Source organism: Onychostruthus taczanowskii, unplaced genomic scaffold, assembly GCF_017590055.1.
Source record: "Onychostruthus taczanowskii isolate IOZ18803 unplaced genomic scaffold, ASM1759005v1 scaffold241, whole genome shotgun sequence".
In the NCBI taxonomy this organism is placed as follows: domain Eukaryota; kingdom Metazoa; phylum Chordata; class Aves; order Passeriformes; family Passeridae; genus Onychostruthus; species Onychostruthus taczanowskii.
Genome location: NW_024499696.1, coordinates 174,887 through 190,630, shown reverse-complemented (window position 1 = coordinate 190,630; position 15,744 = coordinate 174,887). Strand labels below are relative to the sequence as shown.

The window sequence follows — 15,744 nt, the reverse complement described above, 5'->3', positions numbered from 1 at the left end:
TCATTCTGGGGGTCCTGGCTCCTCAGAACTTTTAATCAGGGAAGGGAAACTGCTTCCATAGCATTATTTTGGGGGGTTTATTTTTATGTGGGTTTTTTGGGTTTTTTTGGTTGGTTGGTTGGTCTGATGGCTTGGTTTTTTTTGTTTGTTTGTTAGGTTTTTATTTTATTTTGTTTTGTTTTGTTTTAGTTTTTGTTTTTGTTTTTTTGGTTTTTTTCTTTCCAGAAAAGATTCACAGCTTAAACTTGGTTGCTTGGGATGTGAACATTTTTCCATCTGGGATGGTGACATGAGAAAAGACCCCCTGACTTTACGGGCACCTTGAACCCAAAACATGGTCATCAGGAACAAAACCATCCCAAATCCCAGAGTGCCAGGTTTGGGTTAGAAGGGACCTTAAAGTTCATCCAGTGCCACCCCTGCCACGGCAGGGACACCTTCCACTGTTCCAGGCTGCTCCAAGCCCCAATGTCCAGCCTGGCCTTGGGCACTGCCAGGGATCCAGGGGCAGCCACAGCTGCTCTGGGCACCCTGTGCCAGGGCCTGCCCACCCTCACAGGGAACAATTCCTTCCCAACATCCCATCCATCCCTGGCAGTGGGAGCCGTTCCCTGTGTCCTGTCCCTCCAGGGTTTTGTCCCCAGTCCCTCTCCAGCTCTCCTGGAGCCCCTTCAGGGTCTGAAAAGGCTCTGAGCTCTCCTTTTCTGACAATGCTCAAACCCCACCTGGGCATGGTCCTGTGCACCCAGCAGGTGAGCCTGCTTCAGCAGGGCTTGGATTTGCCGATCTCCAGAGGCGCCTTCCCAGCCCCAGCCCTCCGGGACCCTGTGAATGACGTCCCCCGCAAGGCTGCCCAGCCTTCCCAGCCCGCCCCCCCTTTGAACTCTCTGGTATGTGAATTTTTGCTGGTGTCAGAGGGTCGGCGGCTGCAAAATCCCTCCCGGTTAAAGGGTGGGAATACCAGTGTGTGCAGCTTGGGATAATTACCAGTTGTCAGCAAAACAATAGTGACATTGTAGGGCAGGAGTAAAGGGAAAGGGCCCCAGTCTTGAGAGTAATGTTACTTTTCTATTTAGGTTGCCATAGTCTTTGCTGAGAAATGGCCCTATTCTCTCTAATCCTCCCCTTCAGGCATGCCTGCTCAGCTTTTTTGTGTGGTTTGGTTTTTTTTTTAACCCCTTATCATCCCAGGAAAGAGCTTGTGGGTACCCATCTCGCTGGTGCTGTACTGCAGGGATGCCCTTGGCTCATGGCATTGTGCCCGTGGGCCGGGAAGCTTTGCCTTGGGATGCTGAAGCCTGGGATGGTGCCTGGCTGTGGCATCATCCCTGCACTCAGGAGGGCGCAAACCTGATCTGGAATCTCTGTCTTCATGCAAGCAGGGACACAAATTACACCCCTCCTTGTTCTTGTCACCTGTCCTCTTACAAGTGGTGAACTTCAGTGCATTAAAACTCTTTATTGCATTGTATTTTGCTTTAAAACCAAGTGACTTGTAGAAAAAAGGAGTAATTGGTCAAATACTGGCTCTGGTTGTTGGTTGCAAAGGGATGATGAGTTCTGGCCTCATCCAGCTCCTGCTGGCTTTCCCCAACATTTGCATGGAGCAGCAAAGGATCACCCACCCACCTGTTTGACCCCTTTACTAACCATCTCCAAGGCTATTTGGACTTCCTCAAAAGATCTAAGTTTTCCTGCTTAAATACTTGTGGAGACATGGCAGGGAAAGGGGGATTTCAGCCTTGGCTGATATCAGGTTGTCATCACTCAACTTGATTTCAAGGCGTTCAATTGATTGATTTCTCACTATGGCGGTGGGACATGCGCAGCTGGGGGGGGGTTCAAGGCCTGGGTGATGCTTTCCCTTCTCCAGTTGCTCCCCATCCAGGCTGTTCATGACCCCAGCATCCACCCCCAAAGGGCCTGCCAGGCACCTCTCCGTGTCATGTCCCCAATTTTGGCCCAAAAGGTCCAGCACGGAGCACAGTGCCCCGCAGACAGCAGAGAGCCCGGGATGGGATGCAGTGGGATGTAACAACAAAGCATGATGGCCAAGGTCGGCTGCCTGGTGCAGGGGAAACTTTGGAAGGAGCCAAAACTTTGGAAACGCTGCCAAAGTCAGCGGCACAGGCGAACTATTGTCTGAGGAGTGCAGAGAGGTGGAAGGACCGCAGAGCGGACACGGAGTCTTATTACGAGCACAGCTGGGGGCTTCCAAGCCAAACAAAGTCCCCTGCACTGCAGGAGGGCAGCGCTGACAAGAGCCAAGCTGGTTGGATGAGCTGAAGATTGCAGCTGAAATCCCAAAACAAACCCCCCTCCCCGATCCCCCTTTTCTTGTCTATTCCCTAAGAAAATAGCGTTCCTCGCCACCTGGCCCCGCAGCAAGCATGTGAGCTTGGATTCTGTTTGCTGCACGCTGGGTTGAGGATAAGTTTAATGACCTGCCAGGTGGTTTTCCTCTCTGAAAATCCATGTCGAGGCTCTATAAAGCACCCACGAGCTGTGGCAGTTGCCTCCTGCAGCAGCATGGGCCAGCTGGCACCCAGCATCCCTGGCTGGAGCGGGTGCAGGACGGATGCTGTTCCACGGGATGGAGGCTGTGACGCTCCATTGTAGCTTCAGGTAGATCGCTTGGTAGCTCTTCTGTATTTTGTTTGGTGAATTGGGGTTTTTAAGCTGTTGGTGTTTTCTTTGCTTCTGAAGTCCTGGAAGACAGCTGGGGATGGGCAACTTCCTGTTTTTGTTGTGTAGGCTTCAAAGCTGGTGCTGGGTTACCCGCTGACAGTGCTTTGTTTCTCTGTCACGTTGGAGGGTTAAAATCCTGACATGGTTGAGGGACATCATCGGCTTGGAAAGGTTTGTTTGAACTCTGGGGACATGTACCCACCTGGGTGCCCTGTCCTCCTCTGATTCTCTGGTTGAGATGGCACCAAGTTGGATCACAAACCCTCTGTCCCATCCCTCATCTCCCCTCATCCTGCTACACAGAATCTGTCTACAATGCTAACCTGGGTGCCAGGTGCATTGATCTCCCTGTATCCTCGGGGAAAGAAGTGCCTGGGAATGGGAATGCACTTCCTCCCTGTCCCTCAGAGAGACCACAACCAACACCCTCCACCAGGTGCCTCTCCCGAGGGTGGTCACACTGCCGAAGCCGAGGCAGGAATGCCAGGAACTAAATTGAAATTTGGGGCTCCCTGGCTGAGCCAGAACCTTGGTGGGGGGTGAGGAGCAGAGTCTTCTCCTGTCCGGGGAGCAATTAGTCTGCAAGATGATTCATTAACGTGGAGGAGGATGATCCAGGGGGTCGCATTCCTTCCCTTGCCTTCCCTGCCTTATCTCCGGGCTGTCAGTTGACCTCGGGGGCAGGTGAGTGATTGGAAGCAGAGACATGGCCCCAGTGGAGGCAGGATGCGGGGGGACTGGGACTACAGCTCACCCCAAACTCACCTTGAGTTTTATACACCTCCCTTGGGTTTGGCTGTGCCCAAATATTGATGGTCCCTCTCCACCACCCATTCTCCCCATTCTCTCTCATCTAAACCTCACGAGGTGGCCAAAGTCACTCCAGCCCCAATTCTCTGCTGCCTTGTCCGCTTGTCCATGTGGATGGGGCAGAGTAGGACACCAGCACCTCTTGACTGTGCCTTGTCCAGCCCTGCTCAGCTCAAGAGCAGGAGGAGGATGCAGGTAATGACAGGGGTGTGGGCATGGCCACCCTTCTTCCCCTCCTGGGGCTATTTGATGGCTCCTACAGGCAGTCGTGACATTTTCACGGTTTATCTTATCGAGGAATTTGCTGGGAGGATGTTTCTGGCTCTCCATGAGTAAATGTTTAGGAATGCTGCGGTCCCGGGGGGCTCCGTGGTGTTACACAGCCAGAGGCGGAACACTGTCCTGGAGGCAGAGGCTGGCAGAGTGGCACCTGTGTCATTTCTGGGGCTGCGCTGGCTGCTGTCACTCCTGCCAGCTCGGCTTCTGTGCACCTTTGTCACCCGCTCCCCATCTCCCTGGCTGGGCGCCCACCCATGGGCTGGGTGCCGCTGTCTCTTTCCAGGGACTGGCAGCAGGGGAGGTCAGCGGCTCGGGATGTGGAAACATCCTCGGCATGCATCCCCAGGAGGGCCTTTCAACTGCTGTGTGGGGCTTTTAGATGGGGGACGGATTAGAATCCCAAGTGTCAATAGCATTTATAGATACCTGCTGACAGTCCCTGAATTTTTCTGCTAAGTCCGAGAGTGCTCCCACCTCTGGTTTTCTGCCTGTGCTCCTATGAGGGTTTCCTCCCTTCCCCTTTCCCTTCCCCCGGTTCCAGGAGGGCTGTGCCCACCCCTGCTCCCTCCCAGTCTCTGCCGGAGCTCTGTGATCTCAGGGCTGTGTCCAGCCAAGTGGGGTCTCCTGAGGAAGTGTCCGCGCTCTGCTCAGCCTGAGGCTCCCTCTGCTGTCCATCCGTTCGTCCCTCTGCTTGTCCGTCCATCTGCCTGGCTCCTGCTGGGGAGTCCTTGGCCTGTGCAGGACAAATTGCTGAGCTGAGCTGCGGCAGGCTCCCTGTCCTCTCCCAAAATCCTGCGGGGAGAGCAACCCCGGGGAGAAACATCGGTGTACTTTGACCGCGGATGAAAGGCTGCAGGTCTGGATGACAGGCTCTTTTTTCCTATTCTTACCTATTTTCCCCCTTTCCCCCTGCCTTTTTTCACTCTCTCTTTTTTCCCCCCTATTTTTTACTCCCATTTTCTGTTTTCAGTTTCCTTTCTTCTCCTTCTTTTTTCCTCCCTTTTTGTCTTTTTTCTTCCATCTCATTTTTCTTTCTCTTCCCCTCCCTTTCCCCCTTCTTGCCTTATCCTCCTCTCTTTTCCTCCTTCTCATCACCTTCTTCTCTTTTTTCCTGTTCTTTTCTCTGTTCTTTCCCCCCTCTTTTCCCCCTCTTCTTTTTTCCTCTCTTTTGTCCTTTCTCCCCTCTTTTCTCCTTCCTTCTCTTTCCTACTGTCATTTTCCACTTCTTCCACTTCCCCCACACACTTTCCTGCACTTCCCAGTCTTTCCTTGACTTCCCCAATCTCTTTTTTCTCTTTTCTTCTTTCCCTCTTCCTCCCCTCTCCTTTTCCCCTTCTCTTCTCCCCACTCTCTTTCCTCCCACCCTCTTCCCCCAATCTCTTTTCTTCCCATCTCCAGTCTTTTCCTCCATCTCTGATTTTTTCTCTCTTTTCCCTTTTCCTTCCCTTTCCCCCCTTCCACCCCTCTATTTTTCTGGCCCAGGACTGAGCCCTCAGTGCCTTCTTAGGGCAACCCAATCCCCCCTTTTCCTGAGGAGCCATGTTGCAGCACCAGGTGCCAGAAGTTTTGGGAAGATGCAGTCAGCCCCTTTGGGAGGAAACTGGGACCAGGGTGAGGGTCCAGTTTTGCTTTTCAAGAGGTCCAAGGTTATGGCAAGCTGGCAGCAGCATCTTGTGGAGCGTGCAAAATGCTTTTTGGGAGCCTTTAGCCTGGAGGAGGCAAAACCAAGGGGTTTTCCCTGCTCTGCCAGCAAGCCAGCTGCCATGGCTTCTCCCTGGGGGAATACTTCTCCAAAATATTTCACCAGCTGGTGCCTTCCCAGTCTCTGCCTGGCTGCTTGGTCAGTGGCAGAGCTGGTTGCACTGGACTAAGATGCTCTAGTGCCACCAGTGCCACCAGCCCACCCTCAAGGCATCTAGTTTGGAAATCCCTTTTTTGGGGATGCCCCAGCCCTGGCTCCCTCCTGAGGAGCTTCCTGCAAGGAGGCGTGCAGTGAAATGAAGGTCATTGACTTAATGAGGGTGTCCCACAGGACTGCTACTCCACTACGTGTCATGAGCTGCCTAATTCCAGCAGAAGGGAGAAGCGGGAATTTCTCTGGCTGGGCATCCTGTCTGCACATGCTTGGGCTACCCCAGCAGGGTGCTGCTGCCCAAATCCTCCTGGCAGAGACCAGGCAGCTCATGGGGGCATGTGATGCTCCCCACACTCTGGGGAAGCTGCACAGCTCTGGGGCGGGGAGAGGCTCCGGGAACACCAAGGTTTTCCATCCCACCAGTGGGAATGGAAGCAGCAGTCACTCCTATCCCTCTTGGATGTGCCAAGAAATCCTGCACTGCATGGTGCCACCGCACCCTGGCCCCAGGGCAGCCAAGCCTGTCAGGACACGCCAGAGAAGGTTGGCAGACACCTGGCTCCTTCCCCAGGCTGATGGAAGTACTGGAGCTCCAGGAGGGAGCCATATGGAAGCTCTGCCATCTGGACAAACCCATGTCCTGTGCGGATTGGTGGGGGCTGTTCCGCAGCAGACGCCCCTAACAGTATCGGTCACGGGGAGGGCTGCTGGCAGCAGCAGCCAGCTCCCATTTTCAGGGGAAAACTCGCCTGTTTTTCTTCAAAAGTACTGTGGGAAATGTTGCGTAAAGCACAATGAACATCTGAGCATTTGTCATGGTGATTTTCCTGAATATTTTTAAACTGGAGCATCAGCTCTGGCATGCGGAGATCTCTACTCTACAGAGACCATGTTATGGCACACTCTGACCTTCGTGGTCGCACACAGCCAAGGAAAGCCAAAATTGCCACCTCCCCATCAAAATCCTGTCTCAGGGACACTTCTTGAGCCATGGAGGTGACTTGCCTGGTGTCACCATGGCAGTGTAGGAATGCTCCATCTCTGCTTGGCCATTCCTAGGAGTGAGGGACACCGTCATCCGAGCTGGATAAGTGGATTTGGGGGTAATTTTTTTAAGCTGAGGCAAAGAACAATCAAAATTTTTGAGGCGTGGTAAAATGCCGGCGCTGCCCAGGGAAGATTTTCATCCCAGGGCTCCAGGAAAACTTGTGATTGGGAAACTTGTGATTGCTCAGACCTGGCTTCAAGGCATTGCTGGCGCGTGATGCTTGCGGGGGCAGGAAAGCTGCAGTGCTCCCCTGGACATCCTGTGACAGCACCTGGGGGGTCCTGGCCCTGTAACTGAGCCGGGCAAGCAGCTTTAAACACTTGGCTTTGGGGACTTGTTGTGTTTTCAGCTGGTGGAAATATTGGAAATGTTTTCTGGGATTTGTTTCCCTCCTCGTTCAGTTTTGCTCCGAGATTATAACCTTTTCCCGAGGCCTGAAGTGGGGTATCCTACCAAAGCTGGGCATCCATGAGGACCATGTCCATGCACGACCCCACCACGTACAGCTCTGTATGCTGGGGATTTAACCGGAGCCATAGAGCAGGGAGAGAGGAGTTAGGATCTTCCGGGCAGGAAGGAGTTAAACATCTGGCAGCAGCTGCTGGGACAGGCAATAGGGTGCGTCTGAAGGCTGGCTTCGCTCCCGGAGGTTTTGGGGGGCTCAGGTGAGTCCCCAGGCAGGCAGCGGGGTCCCCGAGGGGCCGTGCCAGCAGCGGGAGGCTGGCGCTGGGGAGTGGAAGGCTTGGCAGGGCCGGCGGTGCGGCCACTCCTCCCCCTGCTCTGCTCCGCTTTGATGGGTCGAGTGCCGGAGCTTGGGAGGAGAGAGCGATGTGAGTGCTCCGAGAGTCTGGCCGGGACAGAGCTCCTGCCTCTTCCCTCCTTTCCTTCCTCCAGCCTCTCCACTCTGCTCTCGGTAGCAACGGAGCTCGTTTTCCCCTTCTGATGGCCCCACCTCACTTGGAGTTTCTGCTCCTCCTGGCTTGTTACTTCTCCTGCTCCAAAGCACAGCTCCTGGACTGGGTTTGGGACAGCATGAAGATCACAGGAAGCCCAGCAGTACCCGGTGAGGCAGTCCCGGCGTCGCCAACCTCAGCAGCGGCTCCGGCTCCCAGCCCGTCCCCAGGGATGTGGGGTGGCGAGGTGGCAGGAAATGTCACCACCCCACGGCAGCAGGAGCCAGATCCTGCTACAGCAACACCTGTGGGTGAGGGAGCCGCAGCCAAAACCACAGAGCAGTGGGACAGGAATGCCACAGGGCTGGTGGAGAGCACGGCGTGGCCAAGCATTGCTCCTCTCCACAGCATGTCACCTGCCCCAGGACAGCAGGTGGCCAGCAGCCCCACCAATGACCCCCAACTCCTGGGAACAGGGACCCACAAGGACCCCCAGCTGCCAGGGTCAGGGACCACTGAGGACCTGCAGCTCCAGGGGTCAGGGAACACTGAGGACCCTCAGCTCCTGGGGTCAGAGACCTCTAAGGACCCCCAGCTCTTGTGGTCAGGGATGACTGAGGACCTGCAGCTCCGTGAGACAGGGACCACTGAGCACCTGCTACTCCTGAGGATGAGTACCACCGAAGACGCCCAGTTCCTGGGGTCAGCGATCCCCAAGGATCCACAGGTCTTGGGGACAGGGACTACTGAGGACCTGAAGCTGCTGGGGTCAGGGACCACTGAGAACCCACAACTTCTGAGGATGGGAACCACTGAGGACCCCCAGCTCCTGAGGTCAGGGACTACTGAGGACCCGCAGCTGCTGGGGTTGGGCACCACTGAGGACCCACAGCTCCTAGGGATGATGAGTACCACAGACCTGCATCTCCTGGTGACAGGGCGCACCAAGGACCCACAGCTCCTGGGGACAGGCACCACTGAGGACTCACAGCCCTTGGGTACGGGGACCACTGAGGACCCACAGCCCTTGGGGACAGGGACCACTGAGGACCCACAGCTCTTGGGGACAGGGACCACTGAGGACCCCCAGGTCTTGCGGACAAGGACCACCAAGGTCCCACAGCTCCCAGACATGAGGACCACTGAGAATCTGCAGTTCCTGGTGATGAGGAACACTGAGCTCCTGAGGACAGTGACCACCGAGAACCCAGAGCTCCTGGAGAACACTGAGAACCCACAGTTTCTGAGGATGGTGACCACCGAGAACCCAGAGTTCCTGGGGACAGGAACTCCTACAGCAATGGAGACACGGGTGTCCTTGCAGAGACCAGCGGGTCTCCAGCCAGGTAGTGCCCCTTTTCCTTTCTCACCAGGTGACAGTACCCATGAGCAGGCGGTGCCGTTCCAGGACCCCTTGGCACAAGCTCCCCATTACTTTCACGCAGCATCACCGACGCCATGGCATGGTGCCGGCCAGCCAGGGCTGGCTCTGGCCAGCCAGAACGGAAGCCAGAGCCCCCCTTGGTCTGGCCAGAGGGTGGATAAGGGTGTGGATTCTCCTGCTGCCAATAAGTCTGTCCCTCTGGAGTTCGATTTACTAACCGCTACCATGCAGCTCTACAGGAGTGACGGCGTGGGGCTCACATCCTTCTTTCCAGGACTGATGCCAGTGGCCGGCCATTGCCAGCCCATCCCGACCCACCTGCCCTTCTGCAGCGTGCTGGGCACCAGCCATGTCCGATTGCCAAATTACCTTCAGCATGGCAGCGAGGAGGAAATTCGGGCGGCTTTGCATGAGTGGGAGGGGCTGCTTGAGTCGCGGTGCCATCACTACCTGGAGTGGTTCCTCTGCTTGCTGCTGCTCCCCGGCTGTAGCCCCTCAGTCCCCGTAACCCCCCCGCCATGCCAGGGCTTCTGCGAGGCCGTCAGAGACCTGTGTTGGACTCACCTGACCGGCAGGCACCTGCCTCTGCCTTGCGATGCTCTCCCTGAGGAGGATGAAGGGGTTTCTTGTGTCTTTATTAATGCTTCTTCAGGTAACGTGGCTGGGCGACATCCCTGTGTTGTGTCTCCCCTGCACAGACTCCCCCAGGCACTAAGGGGATGCTTCTGCCTTGTACCCATGGGATGCTGCCGAATCCAGAATCGCTTTCCATCCAGCCTTGGCCTTTCCAAACAGAACCAGTGAGTTTTGGCTCTCTTCACAAGACTGAGCATCACTCCTGGTGAATCACACTGGCCAGCACAGGGGATGCTCCCCAAGCGCATTGTACTGGCATTCAGGGCCAGTTTCCAGGTGCCACAGGGCTTTGGGGTGTCCATCCTGGCTGGGATGAGAGCACTTGGAGCACTTCCAGCTCCCTGCAGGGACAGGGCAAGGACCCAGACTCTGTGGCCAACCAGCCACAGCAGCGTGGTGGTGAGGAGGTTTCAAGGTGACCCTCAGCCATGCCTGCACGCTCCCCTCTCCCGGAGCAGCCCTTTGGGGTTAATGATTCACCCGATGGCGGCTAATGTTTGATCCCTGCTGCTTGGAAAAGAGGGAGAGGTTACTTCACCTCCAGCTTCATCATTTGGTGGCTGTGACCTTCCAGGGACCCAGACAGGGCAGGGGGGTGAGAGAGGGGAGTGGGGAGGGGGGATGACTGGTGCTTGGAGAAATGCAGTTGGGATGAAAGCTGGAGCTCCCCCCGCCTGCCAAAGCCTCTGAATGAGGCTGTGTTCCCGTGCTGACCCCTGAGCCCTCGGGGGATGGCCGGGAGATGCCAAGGAGGAATGCCGAGACTGGGGGCTGGCAAACCAGGGTCGCACACACGGTCCCTTCAGTGTCAAAGAGGCTCTGTTCGTGGGGGGATGCGCTGGGATCATGGGGATGCTTGCAAAGGAGGTGTATTCCCATGTGGGACTGCACTGTTGTTGCTTGGATGGGCAGTGTCAGGAATGAGTGGGGAATGTGGGTGCTGTGGTGCACCCCATGGAGTGACTTGATGTGCTGCTGTGTGCTGGGGGTCCCCTGAATACCACGCTGGCAGCCTGGGCTCAGGCCAGCCAGGAAGGTCATGGCAGAGTGGGAAGGTGGCTTGGAGCATCCTGGGGACGTTTTCAATGGCAGAATCACTGTGCCTAGAGACATCCCCACAGCCATCCCATGCCTGCACAAAACTCACTACAGCCCCCATCATCTCTCCATGTTCCCTGGTGCATCCCCAGTTTGCCATAGGGATGATGGGCTGCGATATTTGGGTTCTGAATGCCCTTTGGAAAAAGCACGTGTGGCCTGAAAGCTCTGGGAATGAGAAGGGGCACTTGGCTTTTGTAGGGGAGCAGACATTTGAAGGGGTCTCCCCTTACCCCTCTGCTCCCCAGTCCCCATCCAGCCTCTGTCACGCAGGAAAAAAGTTCATTTGCTTTGGGAAGTGCTAGCACCCAGCTCCCACCCCAGACTCGAGGGCGAGTGGCATGTTTGAGGAGGAGGGAAACTCCCAGAGCCGGCTGCAGCTCCAAGGGGAGAATGGTTGCAAATTACCCTGCTAATAAAAGCCTCATTCAGTGTGTCCCATCATCCTAAGCCCTGGGGGGGACACAATGACTTGCCTGGCTGCAGGAATTGCAGCACTGGCTCTTACATCCATGTGCACCCCCGCGAGGAAGCTCTGGTTTCCTTTTTCCTTAAAACTGTCACAAATTTGGCTTCCTCCTACCCCAGATAAATGCAGTCCCTGCATCCTGGCATGTGCAGTTGGAATGAGCTTGTGAGGTGCTGAGCATGGGGTGACTCAAGGGTGGATGACAGGCTGAGAAGCTGGGAGACCCCTGCTCACTCACCCCATCAGATTTGGTGTAGGGCTGCACATCTGGGAGTGAAAGGGTGCTGGACTCCAGGATCCAGAGATTCTCCTCTAAGCAGACTGGGGGTGCCCCATGGGGAAGCCTGATCCCAGTGCAGGGGAGAGGAAGGGGCTAGAACTGGTGGAAGACTGGGAAGGAGATTTACCTCAGGATACACCTCTGATTTCCCCCACTCCCCACTGCTCACATGAAAATCAGGGATGGAACTGGGGACACTGAATTGTGTCAGCTCCTGCTCCTGGCACAGGATGGGGTCGAAACTCAGCACTGAGCATCCATTCCCAGTGCAGATCCTTCAGCATTTTTGTATCTGGGGTGGTTGGGTTTCCTCCCTCCCAGGAAAGGAGAGGTTAAAAAGCCTCTCCTTTGGAGCTGGCGCTGGCCCCAAGCGGTTGACATAGGAGAGGAGGAATCCAACGCCCGGTGTGTGGGCGATGAGGATGTGCTGGCTGCCAGAACAACGGGAGCTGGCAGACACAGTGCTGGCTCACCCTCACCAGATGTTCAGCTGCGCTGGGTAGGAGAGGCTGTCTCCAGCAGAACTTCCCCAATTCCCTAATTCTCAATAGGAGTTGGGAAAGGAGGTGACCTCCAAATTGAGAGCATCTGGGAAGCTGAGCTGGCTTGAGCTGCGTTCCCAGGGTGTTGCGAGGGGATGGCTCTGATTTATTCCCAGCTGGAGTGACCATTGGATCTTGTCCTGGGATGATGCGAGGGGTCACTGTGATCCCGGAACGAGTATGGATGCAACACACTTCCCCGGGGCTCCGTGGTGGATCAGCATCCTGGTGCTCCAGCAGCATCTCCCTACCATGGGCAAGACCCCTTTGGTTTTATGCCATCTCAGGGAATCTGAGCAACCTGGTCTAGTGGATTGTGCCTGTGCTCATGGCAGGGGGATTGGAATGAGATGGTCTTTAAGGTCTCTTCCCATCCAAGCCATGCTATGATTCTGTGATGTTCCAGCTGTGGCTGGGGGGCCAGCACTGGGAATGGGGAGCATTTTGGGAGACGTATCTGAATGATGTAGTGAGGCAGCTCAAGGTCACTGCCTTGGCCAACACACAAATCTTGGGGCGGGTGAGTGGAGGGAGCCACTGAAGGACAGTGTATTTGGGAGGCACAGGCAGGCGTGTCCTTGCTGAGTGACCATCCTTGTCTGGACCTGAGACCATCCCCTGTCCTTCCTCCTTGCAGAGAGCCTGAGTGCTGAGATCAGTCTGCTGGAGCTGATTGGGGACCCACCAACGGAGGAGATCCACAGAATTTATGGCCCCGACAACAACCCTGGCTACGTCTTTGGTCCCAACGCCAACACGGGCCAGGTGGCCCGGTACCACCTGCCAAGCCCCTTCTACCGGGACTTCTCGCTGCTGTTCCACATCCAGCCCACCACACCCCGGGCCGGCGTGCTCTTTGCTGTCACGGACTCCTCGCAGAGCATCATCTACGTGGGTGTCAAGCTCTCAGAGCTACGTGCGGGCCAGCAGCAGATCATCTTCTACTACACGGAGCCGGGCTCGCCCAGCTCCTACCCAGCTGCCACCTTCTCTGTGCCCACTCTGCTCAACCAGTGGACGCGCTTCGCCATCAGCGTGGAGGAGGAGGAAGTTGTCCTCTACCTGGACTGTGAGGAGCACGAGCGCGTCCGCTTCGAGCGCTCCCCGGATGAGATGGAGTTGGAAGAGGGCTCCGGGCTCTTTGTCGCTCAGGCTGGAGGGGCTGACCCGGATAAATACCAGGTAAGAGCTTGGGTCACCCCAAGGAGTATCTCCCAGAAGCCCGGAGAGTTGTGATGCTGCCCATGCCCAGAAGACAACCAGCTCTGTGTGTGTCCCTGGGGAAGTGGACACCTGAGATGGAGGTGTAGGTGGCTTGAGATGCCACTGATTTATTGTCTTGGGGCTCACCAAGGCTAAGCCATCAAGCTGGGCTGGCAGGAGGACATGGGGTTGCCATGCAGCTCCGACTATTGCCTTTTCCCAGCAAACACATGGAGCCTCTTCAAATCTTCCCAGTTCTAAAAATACCTAGCTCCTTTGATAGAGAAGCTGGTTTGTCTGGGAAAATGTCTCTCTTACATGGAAAAAATGCTTGGACTGGAGCATATCTTTGCTGGCTGGTGTTGGGCGGTATCTCCAGAAAGACTTTGGAGAGTGAGGAAGGATGTGATAGCTCAGCCCATGCTTTGAGCAGGACTCGTATTCCAGATAAGGGTTGTGGAAAGTGTGGGGAAAATACCCAGCTGACATGGAAATCCCCTGCAGGACTTGAAGAGAGGAATGTTCAGGTTTATCCTGGGCTGAGCGGGATTTGCCCAGCAATAGAGGCTCTGCTGAGGGGAGCAATGTTTTTCCTGTGGAGTTCTGCAAAGCACGTTTCTGAGCTTAAATACCATCCTGACTGTACTGCCACATTCCCCCTGGAATGGCTTTGGGCAGGGAAAGCTCCCCCAGGAAGGGGTTAATCATTGACGGGCTACAAACTGGTTTGCCTGAGATTCTGGTTGCTCCCTTGGAGAGCAACTCTTTGCTCTTGAAGAGCAATTTCTTTGCTCTTGAACGTGCTGGGAGGACCTGTGCAGGTCATGGCTGTGGAGGAGCTCCTCTCCCTGGCTCGAGGGGTTTGGCACCGTATGGAAGGCATGGCAACAGCCTGGAGCAGAGCAGATCCTTTTAGCAGGTGATGCTCCCAGGCTTGCCAACCCCTGAACCCACTGCCCGCCCCCGGTTTTCCCGTGGGGAATAGCTGGCTGAGGAGGGAAAGAGGCCTTGGCTGGGTGAGAGGGGAGCAGCATCTGACTGCCTCGTGGTGTTTCCATCACTGTCCAGCCCTGCCTCGCGTTATCTGGAACTAACGGGGCATCAAGTGGATTAGAGCCTGGCCCTGGGTCAAGCCTCAAGACAAACTTGCTGGGAGGCAGCTGGAGGGGTGTCCTGGCACCTCTGCTCCTTCCTGAGTCGTCTTTGTGGCCATGGCAGGAAACCTGGAGGGGCAAAGCCTGCAGGTGATGCAGAAGACCCCAGGAGAGCAGCTCTCAAGGGGGCAGATGGAGTCTCAGCTAGGGCATGGCAGGAGGGTTTGTTTGCAGCTGGATGTGGCACTTGGGGACATGGTTTAGTGGGGAACCTGGCAGTGCTGGGTTAATGGTTGGGCTTGATGGTCCTAGAGGGCTTTTCCAGCCTTAATGATTCCATGATTCCATGGATTCACTGTAAGATCTTAGGTGCTGCTGCTTTCTTTATCAGAGCAAAGAGACTGCAAAGGTCCCCTATCACCATCATCAGTCCAGGAGTGGGACTGCCTCACTTCAGGGCTTGGAACTGGCTTGTTTCAACCTTGCAGTAACTGCTCAGCACCATCAGCATGGCTGGACAAGCCATGTGCCAGAGCTGGCATCACGTGGGCTGAGCAGAGGTAGCAGCCAGGACCCGGCCAGACACCCAGCAGAGCTTTTACAGGCATCATTTGGCTGTGCTCCTTGTTTTTCCTCTCCTGAGGGCTCGCTGGCCACAGCTGACTGCCCTGCCCCACGCAAGGACAGCTGGCAGGTTCTGCAGCCCACATGTTGTATTTCCTGGGATAATCTGCACTTCCTTACTATTTATTTGTGTTTTGCAAGCACCGTCTGCATCCAGGCCACTTGTTTATACAAGAAACCACCACAAATCCCTTTCTAAGGATGCTGCCTTCAGGCAAACCTCTGTAGCATCCTGGCCTCAGCAGGAGAGCTGATATGGGTACCAGCCTGAACCCCATAGCTTCCACTGCAAGCGGGGTCACCCAGCACATCCCAGAGCACAGCCTGGGTCCTTGCTGCAGGGTGGTACACTGGGATGCTGTCGGGATGGGAGTCTGCCAAGTTGGGATGCTGCCCATCCGTCTGATCCCAGTGGGGAGGAGAAGGGGACCATGCTGGGAAGTGGACTCTGAGAGAGGAGATACCTCCCCCTTTAATGTCTCTTCTTTGGGCAAGACAACTGAAATAATATTTGTGCTGGCCTGAAAGCACAGGGCGCCATGTCCGGGCAAGGAAATGTGATGGACTTAGGAAAATAGGGATTGGGGCAGTTGCAGTTCAGCCAGGGGGGCTGATATAATATTAATGAATTATAATTAGATTAAGTTACATAATAAATATATTATAAATACATAGTTTATATATAATTAAAAAATTATATCATAAGCAAATGCCCCCATTTGGGTGGTGACCTCTTCCAGCTGCAGTGCAGAGAGCAGATCTCATCCATCCTTTTTCTCCTACTCGAGTCCCACTCAAGGACGTGGTGGCCGAGTGGCACAGCAGGTCACATCACAGCTGG

General features: G+C 55.4%; 1 protein-coding gene across 2 annotated transcripts in view; it reads left to right on the top strand.

Moving 5' to 3' along the window:
- COL18A1 (collagen type XVIII alpha 1 chain) overlaps positions 1-15,744 on the top strand; it is a 35,662-nt gene that overhangs the window by 9,690 nt on the left and 10,228 nt on the right. Inside the window, exons 1-2 of one of the 2 annotated variants that reach the window (XM_041406123.1) lie at positions 7,462-8,919; positions 12,620-13,164. In XM_041406123.1, coding sequence (XP_041262057.1) covers positions 7,623-8,919; positions 12,620-13,164 — 1,842 coding nt within the window. In that variant the 5' untranslated portion in view covers positions 7,462-7,622. Of the gene's footprint in view, positions 1-7,461; positions 8,920-12,619; positions 13,165-15,744 lie in introns of those variants that run through there. The other variant, XM_041406124.1, reaches the window with a different exon arrangement.